The sequence below is a fragment of the Mytilus edulis genome, chromosome 3, assembly GCF_963676685.1.
Source record: "Mytilus edulis chromosome 3, xbMytEdul2.2, whole genome shotgun sequence".
In the NCBI taxonomy this organism is placed as follows: domain Eukaryota; kingdom Metazoa; phylum Mollusca; class Bivalvia; order Mytilida; family Mytilidae; genus Mytilus; species Mytilus edulis.
In genome coordinates, this window is record NC_092346.1 from 50834478 (window position 1) to 50854779 (window position 20302).

The 20302-nt window shown below is 34.2% G+C and overlaps 1 protein-coding gene, 1 long non-coding RNA gene and 1 pseudogene across 3 annotated transcripts in view; 1 reads left to right on the forward strand and 2 right to left on the reverse strand.

The window, feature by feature from the left end:
* Positions 1-8092: 8092 nt before the first annotated feature.
* On the reverse strand, positions 8093-10122 carry LOC139516732 (uncharacterized). The gene is made up of 2 exons (XR_011663016.1): positions 9148-10122; positions 8093-8327 (listed from the first exon to the last, which is right to left on the reverse strand). It is a non-coding gene; the product is annotated as an uncharacterized lncRNA (long non-coding RNA).
* Positions 10123-11057: 935 nt separating this feature from the next.
* LOC139516733 (retinol dehydrogenase 11 pseudogene) lies at positions 11058-12337 on the reverse strand (annotated as a pseudogene).
* A 2661-nt stretch (positions 12338-14998) lies between these two features.
* The window catches only part of LOC139516737 (spastin-like), a 28374-nt gene continuing 23070 nt past the window's right edge, over positions 14999-20302 (forward strand). The window contains exons 1-3 of one of the 2 annotated variants that reach the window (XM_071307020.1): positions 14999-15542; positions 18146-18232; positions 20030-20113. In XM_071307020.1, the coding sequence (XP_071163121.1) occupies positions 15122-15542; positions 18146-18232; positions 20030-20113 (592 nt within the window). In that variant the 5' untranslated portion in view covers positions 14999-15121. The remainder of the gene's footprint in view (positions 15543-18145; positions 18233-20029; positions 20114-20302) is intronic. The other variant, XM_071307019.1, reaches the window with a different exon arrangement.

Consider the following 20302-nt stretch of genomic DNA (forward strand, 5'->3'; position numbering starts at 1 on the left):
GATCCATTTTGTTACATCTTGTGATCAATTTTATTTGGCAATCGCCAATGACAGTCAGCAGGGTTAAAGAACATCAGTTGTTCGACCTGTTAGTCAAATGCGTTTTGTTCAAATAAACTTCTTCACTTTTTTGGTCTTTTGGAAAATGTTGTTTGTGCTGTATTTAGACCCTTCTACAACGAAATCTGTTTTACATGCACACGTAAAAAAATTGCGGTTTTTATCCAACGAAATCATAGGTTTGAACGTAGTTTTCAATTTAGACTCGTTTTTATTTTTTCGTTTGGGCTTGTATCATATTTTCCCTCCGGTTTATATGATCCGTTCATCCTATATTGACTCTTAAAATTCAAGAGTCTATCTAAAAATGAGGGTACATTTTATATGGCCTTCCAAATACCGTTTTGATCCCTAACATCACTGAAGAGACATTTATTGTCGAAATCCGGATCTGGTGTACAAAATATTAACACCTTATGTTTGTGGTATAACATCGTGGCCAAAAATAATTGCTTTCTGTCTAGTATTAAATTTGTATTAAGATCCATTTTGTTACATCTTGTGATCAATTTTATTTGGCAATCGCCAATGGCAATGGCATAACATCTTGGCCACAAGTTTATTGTTTTCTGTTTAGTATTAAATTTATATTAAGATGCATTTTGTTACATCTTGTGGTCAATTTTATTTGGCAATCGCACAATGTAGTCAGCAGGGTTAAAGAACACCAGTTGCTCGACCTGTTTTAGTCAAATGCGTTTTGTTTAAATATACTTTTTCACTTTTTTGGTCTTTTGGAAAATGTATTTTGTGCTGTATTTAAACACTTCTACAACGAAATTTGTTTTACGGTCATATGATCCGTTCATCCTATATTGACTCTTAAAATTCAAGAGTCTATCTTCAATTGAGGGTAAATTATATATGACCTTCCTAATACCGTTTCGATCCCTGACATTACTGAAGAGACATTTATTGTCGAAATCCGGATCTTGTGTACAAAAAAAAAAAAAAAAAAAAAAAAAAAAAAAAAAAAAAAAAAACATAAATATTAACACCCCAGAGGGCATAAATGAAAAAAACATAGAATGAGTCACTCATTTTCCTGTCACCACTTGTTTCCAGTAACTCCGGCTTCCGTACTGGCTTTACAGTTCGAAGATTTTTTTAAATTACCAGTTTAAATTACAGGGCTCCATTCATTTGGGGTGGATGCGGTTTTTATCCAACTCAATCATAGGTTTGAACGTAGTTTTCAATTTAGACTCGTTTATATTTTTTCGTTTGGGCTTGTATCATATTTTCCCTCCGGTTTATATGATCCGTTCACCCTATATTGACTCTTAAAATTCAAGAGTCTATCTAAAAATGAGGGTACATTTTATATGGCCTTCCAAATACCGTTTCGATCCCTAACATCACTGAAGAGACATTTATTGTCGAAATCCGGATCTGGTGTGGTATAACATCTTGTCCACAAGTTTATTGTTTTCTGTTTAGCATTACATTTATATTTAGATCCATTTTGTTACATTTTGTGATCAATTTTATTTGGCAATCGCCAATGGCAGTCAGCAGGGTTAAAGAACGTCAGTTGTTCGACCTGTTAGTCAAATGCGTTTTGTTTAAATATATACCTTTTCACTTTTTTGTTCTTTTGGAAAATGTTGTTTGTGCTGTAATTAGACCCTTCTACAACGAAATTTGTTTTACATGCACACGTATAAAAATTGCGGTTTTTATCCAACGCAATCATAGGTTTGAACATAGTTTTCAATTTAGACTCGTTTATATTTTTTCGTTTGAGCTTATATCATAGTTTCCCTCCGGTTTATATGCTTCGTTCATCCTATATTGACCCTTAAAATTCAAGAATCTATCTTAAATTGAGGGTAAATTATATGGCCTTCCAAATACCGTTTCGATCCTTAACATCACTGAAGAGACATTTATTGTCGAAATCCGGATCTGGTGTACAAAAAAAAATAGTGACACCTTATGTTTGTGGTATAACATCGTGGCCACAAGTTGATTGCTTACTGTCTAGTATTAAATTTATATTAAGATCCATTTTGTTACATCTTGTAATCAATTTTATTTGGCAATCGCGAATGACAGTCAGCATGGTTAAAGAACGTCAGTTGTTCGACCTGTTAGTCAAATGCGTTTTGTTTAAATATACTTCTTCACTTTTTTGGTTATTTGGAAAATGTTGGTTGTGCTGTATTTAGACCCTTCTACAACGAAATTTGTTTTACATGCACACGTAAAACAAATTGCGGTTTTTATCCATCGCAATCATAGGTTTGAACGTAGTTATCAATTTAGACTCGTTTACATTTTTTCGTTTGGGCTTGTATCATATTTTCCCTCCGGTTTAAATGATCCGTTCATCCTATATTGACTCTTAAAATTCAAGAGTCTATCTAAAAATGAGGGTACATTTTGTACGGCCTTCCAAATACCGTTTCGATCCCTAGCATCACTGAAGAGACATTTATTGTCGAAATCCGGATCTGGTGTACAAAAAAAATAAAAAAATATTAACACCTTATGTTTGTGGTATAACATCGTGGCCACAAGTTAATTGCTTTCTGTCTAGTATTAAATTTATATTAAGATCCATTTTGTTACATCTTGTGATCAATTTTATTTGGCAATCGCCAATTGCAGTCAGCAGGGTTAACGAACATCAGTTGTTCGACCTGTTAGTCAAATGCGTTTTGTTTAAATATACTTCTTCACTTTTTTGGTCTTTTGGAAAATTTTGTTTGTGCGTTATTTAGACCCTTCTACAACGAAATTTGTTTTACATGCTCACGTATAAAAATGACGGTTTTTATCCAACGCAATCATAGGTTTGAACATAGTTTTCAATTTAGACTCGTTTATATTTTTTCGTTTGGGCTTGTATTATATTTTCCCTCCGGTTTATATGCTTCGTTCATCCTATATTGACTCTTAAAATTCAAGAATCTATCTTAAATTGAGGGTAAATTATATGGCCTTCCAAATACCGTTTCGATCCCTAACATCACTGAAGAGACATTTATTGTCGAAATCCGGATCTGGTGTACAAAAAAAAATAGTGACACCTTATGTTTGTGGTATAACATCGTGGCCACAAGTTGATTGCCTACTGTCTAGTATTAAATTTATATTAAGATCCATTTTGTTACATCTTGTGATCAATTTTATTTGGCAATCGCCAATGACAGTCAGCAGGGTTAAAGAACATCAGTTGTTCGACCTGTTAGTCAAATGCGTTTTGTTTAAATAAACTTCTTCACTTTTTTGGTCTTTTGGAAAATGTTGTTTGTGCTGTATTTAGACCCTTCTACAACGAAATCTGTTTTACATGCACACGTAAAAAAATTGCGGTTTTAATCCAACGAAATCATAGGTTTGAACGTAGTTTTCAATTTAGACTCGTTTTTATTTTTTCGTTTGGGCTTGTATCATATTTTCCCTCCGGTTTATATGATCCGTTCATCCTATATTGACTCTTAAAATTCAAGAGTCTATCTAAAAATGAGGGTACATTTTATATGGCCTTCCAAATACCGTTTTGATCCCTAACATCACTGAAGAGACATTTATTGTCGAAATCCGGATCTGGTGTACAAAATATTAACACCTTATGTTTGTGGTATAACATCGTGGCCAAAAATAATTGCTTTCTGTCTAGTATTAAATTTGTATTAAGATCCATTTTGTTACATCTTGTGATCAATTTTATTTGGCAATCGCCAATGGCAATGGCATAACATCTTGGCCACAAGTTTATTGTTTTCTGTTTAGTATTAAATTTATATTAAGATGCATTTTGTTACATCTTGTGGTCAATTTTATTTGGCAATCGCACAATGTAGTCAGCAGGGTTAAAGAACACCAGTTGTTCGACCTGTTTTAGTCAAATGCGTTTTGTTTAAATATACTTTTTCACTTTTTTGGTCTTTTGGAAAATGTATTTTGTGCTGTATTTAAACACTTCTACAACGAAATTTGTTTTACGGTCATATGATCCGTTCATCCTATATTGACTCTTAAAATTCAAGAGTCTATCTTCAATTGAGGGTAAATTATATATGACCTTCCTAATACCGTTTCGATCCCTGACATTACTGAAGAGACATTTATTGTCGAAATCCGGATCTTGTGTACAAAAAAAAAACAAAAAAAAAACAAAAAAAACAACATATTAACACCCCAGAGGGCATAAATGAAAAAAACATAGAATGAGTCACTCATTTTCCTGTCACCACTTGTTTCCAGTAACTCCGGCATCCGTACTGGCTTTACAGTTCGAAGATTTTTTTAAAATACCAGTTTAAATTACAGGGCTCCATTCATTTGGGATGGATGCGGTTTTTATCCAACTCAATCATAGGTTTGAACGTAGTTTTCAATTTAGACTCGTTTATATTTTTTCGTTTGGGCTTGTATCATATTTTCCCTCCGGTTTATATGATCCGTTCACCCTATATTGACTCTTAAAATTCAAGAGTCTATCTAAAAATGAGGGTACATTTTATATGGCCTTCCAAATACCGTTTCGATCCCTAACATCAATGAAGAGACATTTGTTGTCGAAATCCGGATCTGGTGTACAAAAAAAAAAAAAAAAAAAAAAAAAAAAAAAATATTTACACCTTATGTTTGTGGCATAACATCGTGGCCACAAGTTAATTGCTTTCTGTCTAGTATTAAAGTTATATTAAGATCCATTTTGTTACATCTTGTGATCAATTTTATTTGGCAATCGCCAATTGCAGTCAGCAGGGTTAACGAACATCAGTTGTTCGACCTGTTAGTCGAATGCGTTTTGTATAAATATACTTCTTCAATTTTTTGGTCTTTGGGAAAATGTTGTTTGTGCTGTATTTAGACCCTTCTTCTACAACGAAATTTGTTTTACATGCACACGTATAAAAAATGCGGTTTTTATCCAACACAATCATAGGTTTGAACATAGTTTTCAATTTCGACTCGTTTATATTTTTTCGTTTGGGCTTGTATCATATTTTCCCTCCGGTTTATATGCTTCGTTCATCCTTTATTGACTCTTAAAATTCAAGAGTCTATCTTAAATTGAGGGTAAATTATATGGCCTTCCAAATACCGTTTCGATCCCTAACATCACTGAAGAGACATTTATTGTCGAAATCCGGATCTGGTGTACAAAATATTAACACCTTATGTTTGTGGCATAACATCTTGGCCACAAAGTTATTGTTTTCTGTTTAGTATTAAATTTATATTAAGATCCATTTTGTTACATCTTGTGATCAATTTTATTTGGCAATCGCCAATGACAGTCAGCAGGGTTAAAGAACAGCAGTTGTTCGACCTGTTAGTCAAATGCGTTTTGTTTAAATAAACTTCTTCACTTTTTTGGTCTTTTGGAAAATGTTGTTTGTGTTGTATTTAGACCCTTCTACAACGAAATTTGTTTTACATGCACACGTAAAAAAATTGCGGTTTTTATCCAACGCAATCATAGGTTTAAATTCAACTTGAAATTTAGCGACGGCAGAGCTATAGGGTCGCAATGAACAATTTTCTGATTCGTGCGTGCGGTTTGGTGGTTGCGGAATCATGGTATGGGGCGGAATAACTTACCAGGAACGCCCCGAGCTCAAAATCATCGTTTGTAACCTTAATGCAACAAAGTATACAGTATAGGGACGAAATTATTTCTCAGTCCAGTTGTTCTCCCGTTTCTCCGAAGACATCGTTTCAACCACGTTTTTCAGCAGGACAACGCCCATTGTCACGTGGCACACATTTCGATGACCCTTTTTGGAGAATAACCGTATTCGTGTGTTGCCAATTGAACATCTTTGGGACGAACTTGGACGACGTATCAGAAATAGCCTTAATCCACCGGAAACGCTCGCACTAAAATGCAGAGGGGTTAAACAAGTGTTTTTTAAATCCCAACCCTCCTCCTATATCTCTAGCCAATGAAGGGGGTCTCATTGGGGGTCCCGATCCCGGATTCCGCTTACTGTTTTGTCAGATTCCCGTATCCCGCTTACACTATGTATGTAAGCAATTCTCATTTTTTTGTCATTTCCCGGGTCCCGCAAGACCTCATTTCCCGTTTTCACGACACAATAATTTGACTTTCACGTGTCACGCTTACAAAAAATCGGCAATCCCGCGTCACGCTTAGACCCCAATGAGACCCACAATGAAGGAGAAACAAACACACAACAATACGCACAGTAAAAATCGGTTGTTTAACGAAGTCTGAGTCCGATGTCAGAATAGGTAACAAAACAAACAAAACAAAAATTGAAAAATGACAACATTACATAAATTAACAAAGGACTACAGTAACTAACAATTACTGACATGCCAGCTCCAGACCTCAATGTAACTGTTTGAAAGATTATGTCTTCATTATATGAAATAGCTAGCACAATCCCCCATTATGGGTTTAGTATCATACCATCATAAAATATATGGGAGGAACATAAACCGTATCATACCAGCAACTGGTTTAAAAATAAATGAGTTTATGTCTAATGCAAAGACTGTGCAAGTGAATCAATATTGAAGCCAAAAAAATGACATTTTTATGCTGGCAACAGTATTCCTTCTTCATAAGTTTGCTTTAACGTTTTGTTAGCTTTTGATGTAAATGCTGACATTTTTGTGCTTTGTAAAGAATATTACCAAAAAAGATTGGATGGGAAATACCTTAATGTATAAGATGTCTATGTTGAAGTGAATTTCTTATAATGTGATAAAACTGCCCATAAATACAAGGCAAGAATAACTGAATCAACTCAGGCAAATGCAAATTTAAAAGAATGACTATGAGGACCTGTGTACTAATGAATACCTGTATACTAGAGTCTTTATCCATGTACATGTAAGAAGAAACAAACATTTAGTATAACAGCAGCAACCACTCTCTATCTCATCTTGGGTTTGAACCAGGTTGCCCAAAAGAGAAATTATTTTCATTTGAGGTCTAGATGTCCTGAAACTTTTATTATCATAACAAGGCCTAGATTATGCCAAGTAAACATGGTAAACGTTGCCTGTTAGGACACGTTATAATAGGATGCCATACATTACACAAAAAACAACATGATGATGAAACAAGCTGCTTAACAACATCTTAATGTAGGTACCCTCATAGTTAAAAGAATAACATTTTTAATTAGTCCCAGTGTTCAAGTTAACTGAAGTTCTACCTGTACTATGATTTTTTTTCTCCGACTATCATTAATCATGTTAATAAATATCAACCATAATTTGGAATCAACTGTAGCCCTGGGCTTTCGGGTCGATCCGGCCCCACGTCGATCCGGCCCATATCACAGACAACATGAGTATGTTGGCCCAACATTGGCACAACGTATATCATTGCATTGGCCCATCGTTGTATTTTAACGTTGGCCCAACGTATAAGTGCAAAGTGGGCCTACGTTGGCCCAACATGATGGCTCCATGTTGGCCCAGCATTGTACGGTTATATGCAATACATAGAGCCAACGTTAGCCCATTGTATGAAAAACGAAATCCATGTTGGCACAACGTTGGACCAACGTAGAAATATCTTTTCTTATGTTGGCACTATGTTGGTCCAAGGTAGGTATTTCTCATTTTTATTTTGGCAATACGTTGGTCTATTGTTTCAACCAAATTACAATGGATGCTGCATGAGGAGCTGTATATGATAAATACCCCGGAGCGCATTTGATCTTTTTTTGTATTCCAAACTGCCAAAGTTTAAGGTAGCAGTTCTGTATTTTTGTATTACCCATTGTTGTTACTGTCCTTGTTTTTTTCATGAACTTTGCCTCTTTAATTTTATTTATTGTGTGACGCTAAGATATTTCTTTGGCAATGTTTGATGGATCGACCAGATAAACTCTGTGTCATTTGGTGTCTTGTAAAGAGTTGTCTCATTAGCAATCATACCACATCTTCTTTTTTCATATCAATTTCATTTATTTCTTTAACAGAACAAATGACGTATGGCTTATGGTTAGGCGATCAAACAAATAGTTTTTTCGGAGATGTAATTTTAGTTGTATTGGTTCCAGATCCAGAATGAAAATTAAATAATTCAGAAGATGAAACTTTATTTATTTTAAATTTAATATCATTGGTCGTCACCACTATTAGTGTCCTCCTCAATTTGAACTTCAACAGTGTCATTATTATTTATAATTGTTATTCTTTTTTTCTCTTCTCTGTTTCTTGCCACCTTCTCTGTCAAGACTTAAGCGCCGCCAATCTTTAGCTGCATCATCTATTTCCTTATCCGAAGACTCTTTACAGCTATGTTTTTTTTCTAACCGACTCTGTAATAAAGTTATAAGTAAACCTGAATTGCGTATTTGCCTAATGCATGCGTGCGTAATCTCCCTTCTAGATATGTAATATGAATTAATGTATATTCTAAATAGTTTAAACACTATTTAATACAAAATAAAATCTTAAATAACCATTTTGTTTTATATTGGTTATTTGTCTAATGGTCAGAAATCTTTAGTATTAGACGGATTTGTGGGTATAACAAACCCCTTATTACTATTATTTCAGAATTCGGTATCATGCTTTATATATTCGTAATATAAATGATATATAAAGAATAATTTAGATGTGTATTAATGAACAGTTATATATTTGATATATAAAAACACTGTTACACATTCAAGTGTGTATATGATTAGGTTTCACAAATATATCGTATCTGTTTGCATGCGATTTAGAAATACAATAAAACTAACAAATTCATTTATATTTTAATGAAGTAGAAATCATTATACCACATTTTTGAAAAAAATACGGAATAAGGTACATCTTAAGACAATTTTATTCCATTAACTTCAGTAATGATCATACATGTTGTGGTTATAGATTTATATATTTTACCATTTGTTTGAAGATACTAATGTTCAGTGGCAAATATTTCATGATAATTAATAGGATTGAAATGATTTAAAATCTAGAAAATATTTCGCCCGAAACGTATAAACTTCAAGATCAGCATTATAAAATGATAGAAATTAATATATGTTTTGATTTTTAACAACATCCCTCAGATTAAAAAATCATATTGTATTTGTCATTCTGAATCGTATATATATATATATCAGATTTTTTAAAGTTACAACTTACATGTTACTATCTTTCTCTTTGAATCTCAGATGACATGATTTTCTCTTTTTGTTTTCTTCGTATCGCTGCTCTCTTACAAATACACAACAGGAAATAATCACAAAAGTGACCATCCCATTACATTCAGATTTCCTATAAACTTAATTACCATAGCAACTATCTTTGAAATTTGTCGAACATATGGTCAACCTTCTATCAGAATGGGCTTGATTAACAGACTGGCTGTATCAAATATCACTCTGCATATAATTGCTATTATTATGTTTCACAAAGTTTAATGAATAAAGTTATTATAAATAATGATTGCAATAAATTTTAATTTTTAACCAGGCAATCTATGTTTACGATATACATTTTTTTTTATTACAGTAATGATATTCCAGTATAAATTTTACCTGACTTATATATAGAGTATAATATATAATCACGCAACGTTGGGCCAGCATTGGCCCAACATAGAGTTGTAAATGTAATTTCAGTTGATAAACACTTTCGGTATAACATTAACTTTTCATAAAGCCTGCTGCAATCGAAATTATCCGCCTCCCAAGAGAAATAAAGCGTAAAATATTATATTATCAATTCTATTAACAAAATTTCATATCGGCCCTATGTTGCTACTAACATAATGCCAACATTTGCCCGATTATTTATAACCAACATGAGATAATAATATGAATTTACAACAACAGACCAACGTTGGGCCAATGTTGTGCAGCCGACACCAACGTGCGACCAATGTACCGACAATTTGCCAACGTTGGGCCAATGTTGTGCAGCCAACATAAACTTGCGACCAACGGACCGACAATTTGCCAACGTTGGGCCAATGTTGTGCAGCCAACATAAACTTGCGACCAACGGACCGACAATTTGCCAACGTTGGGCCAATGTTGTGAAGCCAACACCAACGGTCGACCAACGGGCCGACCATTTGCCAACGTTGGCCCACTGTTAGTCTGCTGACTGGGATATATATATATATGTCAAGTCGATCCGGCCCCAATAAAAAATATTTTTATAAGGAATGAAAATAAAGATATATATTAATGTAATTCATAAATGTTTATGATTTTTATATAATGTAAAAGGTATACGGTAAAAAAAATAAATTCAGATGAGTATAAAACAACATGAACAAACTAGGTTGATTATGTTTTTATTACAAGTTTTTAAGAGTATTGGGTATAATTTATCTTATAGTTCACAATCGCCAGACTATTGTTGAATAAACAAACCAATTATAGACTAATGATTTGATTAATCAAGTCATTATGATGAGTTAAATTTTATAGGTTTCAGTGGACTGTAAATATTTATTTAGATATTCTGTGTATGAACTAATAAAAAATAAATAACCTGCAATTCAACAATAACACTCATTTTCGTATCGATTTAAAATAGTTCTTTAACTGGTACTCCAATACTTCACTTACCTTTTGTCATCTATCATCGGACACTTTTTGAAAATTCCATTTAAACTGTTAAAATGTGTCACAAATTCCTCCAAAATCAATATAGTTATTTCATATTTTATTATGGGGCCGGATCGACTTGGGGCCGGATCAACGTGGGCCGGATCGACTTGGGCCAGATCGACTTTGGGCCGGATTGACTTGGGGCCGGATCGGTTTGGGGCCGGAACGACCGGATACCTAGCCCTGGAACCAGTAACAAGCATTTTACTTTGTAATGAGTACAAAGGTGATAAATTTTAATATATGCAGCCTCCTTCATTAATATTATAATTGCTGATTCCTTAAGTCGAATCAACAAAGGTAATACAAAGAATATTCAGGATAACCTTTTCATTTATAAATTATAATGACAAGATATCCTCTTCCTAAAATACATGAACCGTATTTCAAAACATTAAATATCTTAGTAAAACAATAATAGAAAAGCAGAAGTTATAAAAATATATCTATTTTTAATATTCAATACATTGAGTTTTTTTTATAAGCTGATACTTATGAGATGCATCAACTACATTGCATTTCTTATTTTGACAGTTGTGCAACAAGAAAAAAGTTAAACTTTTTATTGATTGATTGTCAAATTTGTTGCTTGTTTTATGTCCAGTGGCAAATATTTCTGGCATATTCAGACAAAGTCTTTCATTTGAAATTATCACAAGTTCTTTTTCAATTTTAAAGTCCAGTAATTTCTTTGCTTGTTTTCCACATTTTAAGTTGAGTTTCTTTGCATGATGAAACTTCAGGCCATGGTTCCTGTACACAGGCACCAAAATAGCCACCTGATTTCCCTTCTAGTTCCTCAGAAATCGCACAGTGAACAACTGTTTGGCATCCCTGGCTGGCTGTTTTAATTAAGAGCAATCTAAGGGGATAAAGAAGTGTCCAAAGCCACTTTGACATCGAATATCTAGCTAGTTCAGTATCTACCATACCAGGATGCACTGTGAACACATCCACTTTGGAGCCTGCCAAACGTTCATGCAACTCCCTAGCAAAATATACATTTGCTAATTTGCTATTGGCATACGCTTTTGTCTGCTTCCCTTTTACGTTTTCAAAGTCAATTTCGCCTCTTTTATGTAAAGCTGATGACACAAAAACTATTCTACTTGGAGAACTCTCCTTCAACTTTGAAAGCAACATATTTGTCAATAAAAACACTGAAAAGTGGTTTACAGCCATATGCATTTCTATTCCATCCTCGGATAGCTGGTAAGGATGTCCCATTACCCCAGCATTATTTACCAATACGTTTAAAGTATGCTCTTCTTCTAATATATCTTTGCAAAATTCTTTTACCGAAACATGAGATGCAAGATCCAAAGGTTTGAATACCAAACTTCCGTTTTTCGTTCTAGATTGTATGTATTCAATAGCTATTCTTGCTTTGTTTGGATCTCGACATGCCATGATTACACGTGCATGACGTTTAGCTAACTCTAATGCGGTTTGAAGTCCTATGCCAGTATTTGCACCGGTCACGATACATGTTTTCCCATGCAGTAACACACACGAATTACATCTTCTAGTACGAAGAGATCTAAAGAGAACAGCAGTGACATACATTCCCACGAAAGTTACTGAAGCTGTGACATACCATGTGGTTGAATCCATTCTCGAAATTCAATACACAAAGTCATCAACAAATATATTTTCATTTCATTTCTATAGTGTTTTCTATCACTTAACATGCTTAAAAGAGCTTAGGAAAAGTAGATTATGAAACCAGTCGCAAAAAGGTGTCTAAATGTAAAATCAATTTCAGTATAAAGACCATCAATTCCGGTTCGACATAATGTATTATATTATTAAATTAAGGACAGTCGGCTTGGCAGTGGTGTAATGGTAGATTGGAGAAAAGTCGGGGGACTGGAAATTTTTAAATTCTGAAGTGATCGGAAAATAAATTAAAGTTAGTCATTTATTTTTAATTTTTTTTTCAAGAAGGAAAAATAGTGTGGGTATTTTCCCTTCTATTCCCCACCAGTGCATGAAATCGTATTCTAATATATAGTACTAGAGATATAAGACTAGGTACCGTCTGATAGGATTGTGTATGGTGGTTTTTTTTTTTTGGGGGGGGGGGGGGGGACAGAGTCGCTTTATGTCAATAATTTCCACCCGTACTGCTAGTCGTATTGGCCTTTATTTTTATTTTGCTAGACCGTGTACGACACCGCTACAAACATTTATTTTCATACTGTACCCAATCATTACCTACATTGTTCTGTATCCAAAGTTTAATGTCGGAATTTTCATTTTCAATATATATGTATTTTGTTGGACAGAATATGCATTTTCTCCTCTTTATTGCCTGCTACTACCGTATATTAAACAGTGGCAGATCCAGAGTATATCGACGGAAAAGAAATCAGATATGTGAACTCCACCAGAGACATCCACACATATAATATGTCTCTGACTCAACAGAGTGACAAACGGATTTTATTGATGATCAAGGCGGTTATATATGAGAATATATAAAAGCTACTTAAAATGATAAATTTTATCCAAGACTTCACACTCTTGAAGAATTGGAAATAATAAATAAGTACATGAAATAACTTTATTTAGAGTTTTGTCATAGTGTACAAATAAGGAAATGACATAATCTGTAATGAGCTTTAAAGTTTTAACCGACATACAAGACAAAACATAATACATGACATACATGCACATGTCATAAGTTAAATAACAAAAAATGAAGCACTCATATACGCAGATGGTAGTAATAATCATGTTCCATCACATTCTGTTTAGTCACTAAATTAGTGTGTATACGTCATGCACGTGTCTGTCCCAAACCTCATATGGAGCCTATACTGAATTCAGTGGTTGTCGTACTGTAATACATACTTGGGGGGGGGGGGGAATAGGAGGGGTTCTGATTCCGAAATCCCGGGCTTAAAAACACAAAATCCCGAGGTCCAGAATTTAAATAAAGTTAAATCCCGGATCCCGAAATTTGAAAAAGAGAATTCCCGGATTCCGAAGGGGGAAATCCCGAAATCCCGAGCTCCGATCCCGGAGTCACGACAAAGGTCCTATCTCCCTCATACTTTTATAGTTAATGATATTTGCTTTTCTTTCATTTTTTCAAGGTACATTAGTTAGGCTGTAAGTTTTCTCATTTTAATTGTTTTACGTTTGTCTTTTCGTGGCTTTTTATAGCAGTGACTATGCGCTATGCCGCGCTTTACCCGTCACAGTGGTGACCTATATATAGTTGTTTATGTCTGTGTCACTTTGGTCACTTGTAAGACCCCTCCTGTCTTGCAAAGAGTTGTCTCATTGGCAATCATCGGGATATGACCGTGACAGTTTCTTTTCATGTATCTATCTATCTTCATATTTCCGCACTCAGTTCCAACTTTGACTATTACGTGCCGTTGCATGCGTGGCTTATTTACAATTTAAAAGAAATAAATTTGCAGTAATATTACGTAACATATTGCATTGGTGCTTAGAAAAAATAAATAAAGTAAAAATATAACAGTGATTTAATTTTTTTTTGGTGGATTGTAACCCTATGTATATTTCTTGGTAAATCTATGTACATGTTAAGCAGTTTTTATAATATTTGTGAAATTAAGAGCAGATATAGAAATCTGCTCTTTGAAGCCGTTGACTGTTGTACAAAGGATTGCTGATGTAGGAAGTAGGTTCCATTGTACTATTGTATGTGGATAAAATGAAAACTTATTAGAATCTTTATTTGTTTGAATTTGTTTAAGGCGGTTGGTATGTTTATGTCTTGTTCTACTGTCTGATTTACGTGACAAGAAGATCTTTAGGGTAAATTGCTATGTGTTGGTGTATGATCTTATAGAATACCACTAGTCTTGTTTGTATTCGTCTCATTTCTAGTGTAGGCCACTGTAGGTGTTCAAGCATATTTGACACAGAGCTGGTATTGTGATATCTATTACATGTGTAGCGAGCAGCCGCTTCGTTGGACCATCTCAATTTGGTTGATTTGATTTTTGGTGTGAGGGTCCCAGACGCAAGAGCTGTACTCAAGCTTAGGTCTGACTAATGACATGTATGCCCGTTCTTTGATTTTTTGGGATGAAACTTTAAGGTTACTTTTTAGAAAATTAAGTTGTTTGTTTGCATTTGCTGTTACATTATTACTATGTTTATTCCATTTTAGATCAGATTGTATGGTTATGCCTAAATATTTTTTTGCTGTTTCAGTTTGGAGGATGTGACCATGAATATATTTAAGGAATAACTGTAATATTTTTTTCTGTCTATGAAGATATGAAGATCTATGAAGAAATAACATCAAAAATGTAGTGTTGCCGTTCTGTTTATCCGCGTGGTATTCTTAAACGGAAATATTACAGGGTTATATCCGTCATCCAATTTTACCTTTTCAATATACTTTATTTATTTTTTGTCGAGGGAAAAGCACAAATCGAAAGAAAAGATCGATTATTCATAATTCATTTATTATCCAATGCATAATTTTGTTTTGATGATGGAGAACAGGGATGCATCGAAAAGACAGGGGACGATCTGGAGGGCGTAAAAAGGGTGATAAGGGAGGTCGACCGAATCGTAACCAAGGAAGAAATTATGAATCAGTTCACCGCAGAAATTTAGACTTGTTTGCAGCTCCACTATTATTTTTATTTAGCCTTTTACGATATTTGGCAGTTCAACTGTGGGTAGTGTTAGGCATTATTATTTGCAGGTCTAGATCTGCAATTCCTTCCAGAAATAGATGGCGGCAAAATTCAGCTTTGATTTCTGATGCTGAATCTGGTTCAAATACTGAACTTCATCGAAGTCCAAAAATGGCTGCTAGGGATCCAGGTCCTGGTGAACCAGCATTAGTTTCCCAGAAACATCATCACAGAAAAGCTTTTGAATATATTTCAAAAGCTTTGAAAATTGATGAGGAACATGACGGTACGAGACATGTTTCAATTGTGCTTTTTGTTTGGCACTGGCTACGGTTTCATGGAAATGTAACAATAATAAAATAATTATTGTTACATTGGAGACTAATTGCCAGAATGGAAGTTGGGTAGGGAACTGATAAATTACGAATGTAACAATAATAATAGAGTCTACAGTTACATTGCGTTATTGTTACATTAATGCAACAAATGTGCGCTAGATTTATTAAACTTAAACCTACTAAATAGTTTTGTTGCATAATTTTTTTCGCCAATAAGAACGAAATAATGAGTCACAAAATATCTGGAATCTGAAAATGAATCATATTACAACCATGACAACGGCACATGCCTCCAAAAGTACTGTTGGACGAAAATATTAACATTGCAAGAGTTAAAAATATTTTCTCACCTGAATCATGAAAGACATTGAAAGTTTCAAAAAGGGATAGTGTAAAATGGAGTTGTACAGTACGTATACAGTATCAGACCGTCAGACGTGCACATTTCGGCTGCATCACTCTTTGAGTTTGAAGTGGTAGTTTACCAAAATGCGTCGGACTAAAACATGCTCCTCAGTAAAGCAACATACTCAGTGGATTTGTAGAAACTGTCATTGTAAATAAAAATAAAAATAAAAATTCATTATTGTATGCAATATTGTAAACTTCAAATAAAAGTTTCCAATTTTTAATTCAATACAATATTACTAGTCCCATTGTGCATTAATGTAACAATAACGCAATGTAACCGTAGACTAAATTATTATTGTTACATTCGTTATTAATCGGTTCCTTACCCATCCCTACATTCCGGCAATTAGTCTCCAATGTTACATTTCCATGTAACCGTAGCCAGTGCCTTTTTGTTTTCCGTGTGTTGAAATTATGAATTGTTTGCTACATGTACATTGCCTAAAATTACTTCAGACTTTCATTTATGTATATATGCAAAGAAATTCTTTTGTTCTTTTATAAGGCTTGGACTAGCCCAAATAATCAGGCTATTATACTTTTTTACCTTTTTGACTGTAACATGTGTAAGGCGTCAAAGCAAGAAAAATATAATAGCCTTTCAAGATTTCACAATTATTTGGACTAGGCTCCGACCTGCAAATGTTCCTATAATTTTATGGAGAGTTATCTTGACTTGATATAGTACTGTTTCATGTCCAGTGCACAATGTTAAACTGTGCACCCATCATGTAGCTATTAATCGAAAGACCTGAGTCACCTGACTCTTGAAATCAGTAAATGCCTCACAACATTCAAAGGTGTTAAAATTTCTTTGAAGCACATATGCTGTGCACTCACTTACTACAATATGTACCATGTACAAATTAATCAAAATTAATATTAATAAATGTGTATAAATTTTAATTTCTTTAGTTTATTTGTCTCGTAAATTTATGTTCCATCAATCAAGTAACTTGATTCCCTCAGTATTGTTTAGTTTAATTTTTTATTGTTTATAACTAAGACCCTGTTTACACTTGTACGAAAATGGATCGATCTTTATTTGAATCAATCTTAAAAGATCAGTTCACGTTTACAAAATAAACTGACAATAGTTCAATTGATTATGATTATATTAGAGTGACAGTGGTATTCACAGCCAAGAAAAAAAAAGACTATAAATATTACAATATATTTCGTAATTAAATAATCCTGAAAATAGAATATTAAAGGAAATTTTGCATCTCGCACACACTTAGTAATGATGAAGAAATTAAAAAATGTAGTTTTCTCATTGGGATTTCATATGGATTTAATACATATTATTTTGGTTCATACATCACAAGCCTTTAAACAAAGATATGTGTGTAGATTATCACTAAAAACAAACGGTCAATGTGTTTGAAGATGAGGATTTGCAGCAAAGAAATACAACTTATCGATTTAGAAGATAATCCCAAAACAGCAGGATCTATGTTTACTTTTCTTATTCCATCCATCCATCGTTTTTGAAACACGTGTGTTTTTGCCACAGAACATGCCATATTTATTTTCATATCTAAATATAACATTCACCTGAAAAAAGATCAATCACGATGGATCTACATGTAAGCGTTTGCACTGAAAAAAAGATCGATTCAAATAAGATCGATCTTTTTAAAACCACCTGTGGAGGTAGACTTTTTAAGTCCGATTGAAGATCGATCTTCCCCATTTACATTAGACCAAAGAGCGATCTTAAAATTTTTGTCTAGTGTAAACAGGGTCTTATAGTCTTATATTGCCACTTGAGGCCCATTAATGGAATAAAGTAGTATATTCTATAAGTGAAGCATTTAGTCTTGTACTTATATATTTTGAAAAGTTAGCAGGTATACATAGTAATAGGCATACTGCAATTAAATGATCAACTTTTACACATACAGTACACAAGATGAAAATAATTCTTCAGATGAGGAATGAAACCCTAAAAACTACAATCAGGGGTGATACTTAGTTCTTTAATACACAAACTACAATCAGGGGTGATACTTGGTTCTTTAATACACAATCAGGGGTGAAACTTGGTTCTTTAATACACAATTTGTTTTATAGCCTGAGAAAAAATTAGCAAAATGGATTCAGATGAATATTCATGTTTATGTAACTATGTTTACAGGCAAACAAGATATAGCAATTGACATGTACAAAAAAGGCATTATAGAACTTGAGAAAGGAATAAGTGTTGATGTCAGCAGTGGTGAAGGTAGGTTACATTTCTCAGTCTGCTCCTAACTGTCATACATTAGTGTTGATGTCAGCAGTGGTGAAGGTAGGTTACATTTCTCAGTCTGCTCTTAACTGTCATACATTAGTGTTGATGTCAGCAGTGGTGAAGGTAGGTTACACTTCTCAGTCTGCTCCTAACTGTCATACATTAGTGTTGATGTCAGCAGTGGTGAAGGTAGGTTACATTTCTCAGTCTGCTCTTAACTGTCATACATTAGTGTTGATGTCAGCAGTGGTGAAGGTAGGTTACACTTCTCAGTCTGCTCCTAACTGTCATACCATTGTTTGATGTCAGCAGTGGAGAAGGTAGGTTACACTTCTCAGTCTGCTCCTAACTGTCATACCATTGTTTGATGTCAGCAGTGGAGAAGGTAGGTTACACTTCTCAGTCTGCTCCTAACTGTCATACCATTGTTTGATGTCAGCAGTGGTGAAGGTAGGTTACACTTCTCAGTCTGCTCCTAACTGTCATACCATTGTTTGATGTCAGCAGTGGAGAAGGTAGGTTACACTTCTCAGTCTGCTCCTAACTGTCATACCATTGTTTGATGTCAGCAGTGGTGAAGGTAGGTTACACTTCTCAGTCTGCTCCTAACTGTCATACCATTGTTTGATGTCAGCAGTGGTGAAGGTAGGTTACACTTCTCAGTCTGCTCCTAACTGTCATACCATTGTTTGATGTCAGCAGTGGTGTAGGTAGGTTACACTTCTCAGTCTGCTCCTAACTGTCATACCATTGTTTGATGTCAGCAGTGGTGAAGGTAGGTTACACTTCTCAGTCTGCTCCTAACTGTCATACCATTGTTTGATGTCAGCAGTGGTGTAGGTAGGTTACACTTCTCAGTCTGCTCCTAACTGTCATACCATTGTTTGATGTCAGCAGTGGTGTAGGTAGGTTACACTTCTCAGTCTGCTCCTAACTGTCATACCATTGTTTGATGTCAGCAGTGGTGTAGGTAGGTTACACTTCTCAGTCTGCTCCTAACTGTCATACCATTGCTATGAACATGGGTTAACATGGAAAAGGGTATTCAACTTCTAAGTCTGCAACTATAACTGTTCAGTCATATACCATTGCTATGTACAAACCCTGGAATCAATTGATGGATACAATAATCAGAGCAGTGAAGGAGAATGGCTACCAAAGTGCTTTAATTAAATTGCAGTCAGAATGTTGCAATATGAAATGCAATGAATCCTTTCCAAAAAAAAAAGCCTGAAGAAAATTTTATTATTTGGGGACCAATGATAATAATTATATCCATGGTTTGCCCGGCACTTCTTTTGTGAGAAAATTTGGTTGATTATATAGGGAATGATTATAAAGTGAATCACTGAAGCATGACTGGAGCGGCTCCCTCTTAGGCAGTCAGAGAGCCCTCCTTTTGAAAATTTCTGGATCCTCCACTATGTTATCAAATGAGTGACTGACTTATTTAAATTGCCATTTTTGGTCAGCTGTAGTTATAGTTTGCAAATTTATGAACCTACTTATATGTTGAAAGATATTTTATTAGTTAAATATTCCAATTATTTAGGTTAATGATTAAGAAAGGTTAATAAGTTGAGGATTAGTATCAAACTAAAAGTCACAAAACATTGAGCAAAAAGTCAATATTTGAGTTCACATCTGTAGCAGACAGATATCAAGTGTTTTGTAAATGCTGAGGTTGAGGATTATGTCTTAAAATCTGTAGAAAAAACAATATTTTTAGTCTATTTAAACAGCAAAAGACTGTTACATGTTATATGAAATCATTCATCCTCATTGCAGGCTCTTCTTGGGACAGGGCAAGAAGATTGCAAGAAAAAATGGTGACAAATATGGTGATGGCTAAAGATAGACTTGACGTTTTAGGTATTTATAGAGTTTTATTGCAAGTAATAGGATAGAAACATGTAGTGTACAAACATGTCTCATAAAACAAACTCTTGGTTCTTGTTTTATGAATACATGCGCATGTCACATTATGTGCATATATAATTAGTTGTGTCATTTAAACTCTACCTATCTAGTAAATGACACAGATGCAAGACAGCATTTCTT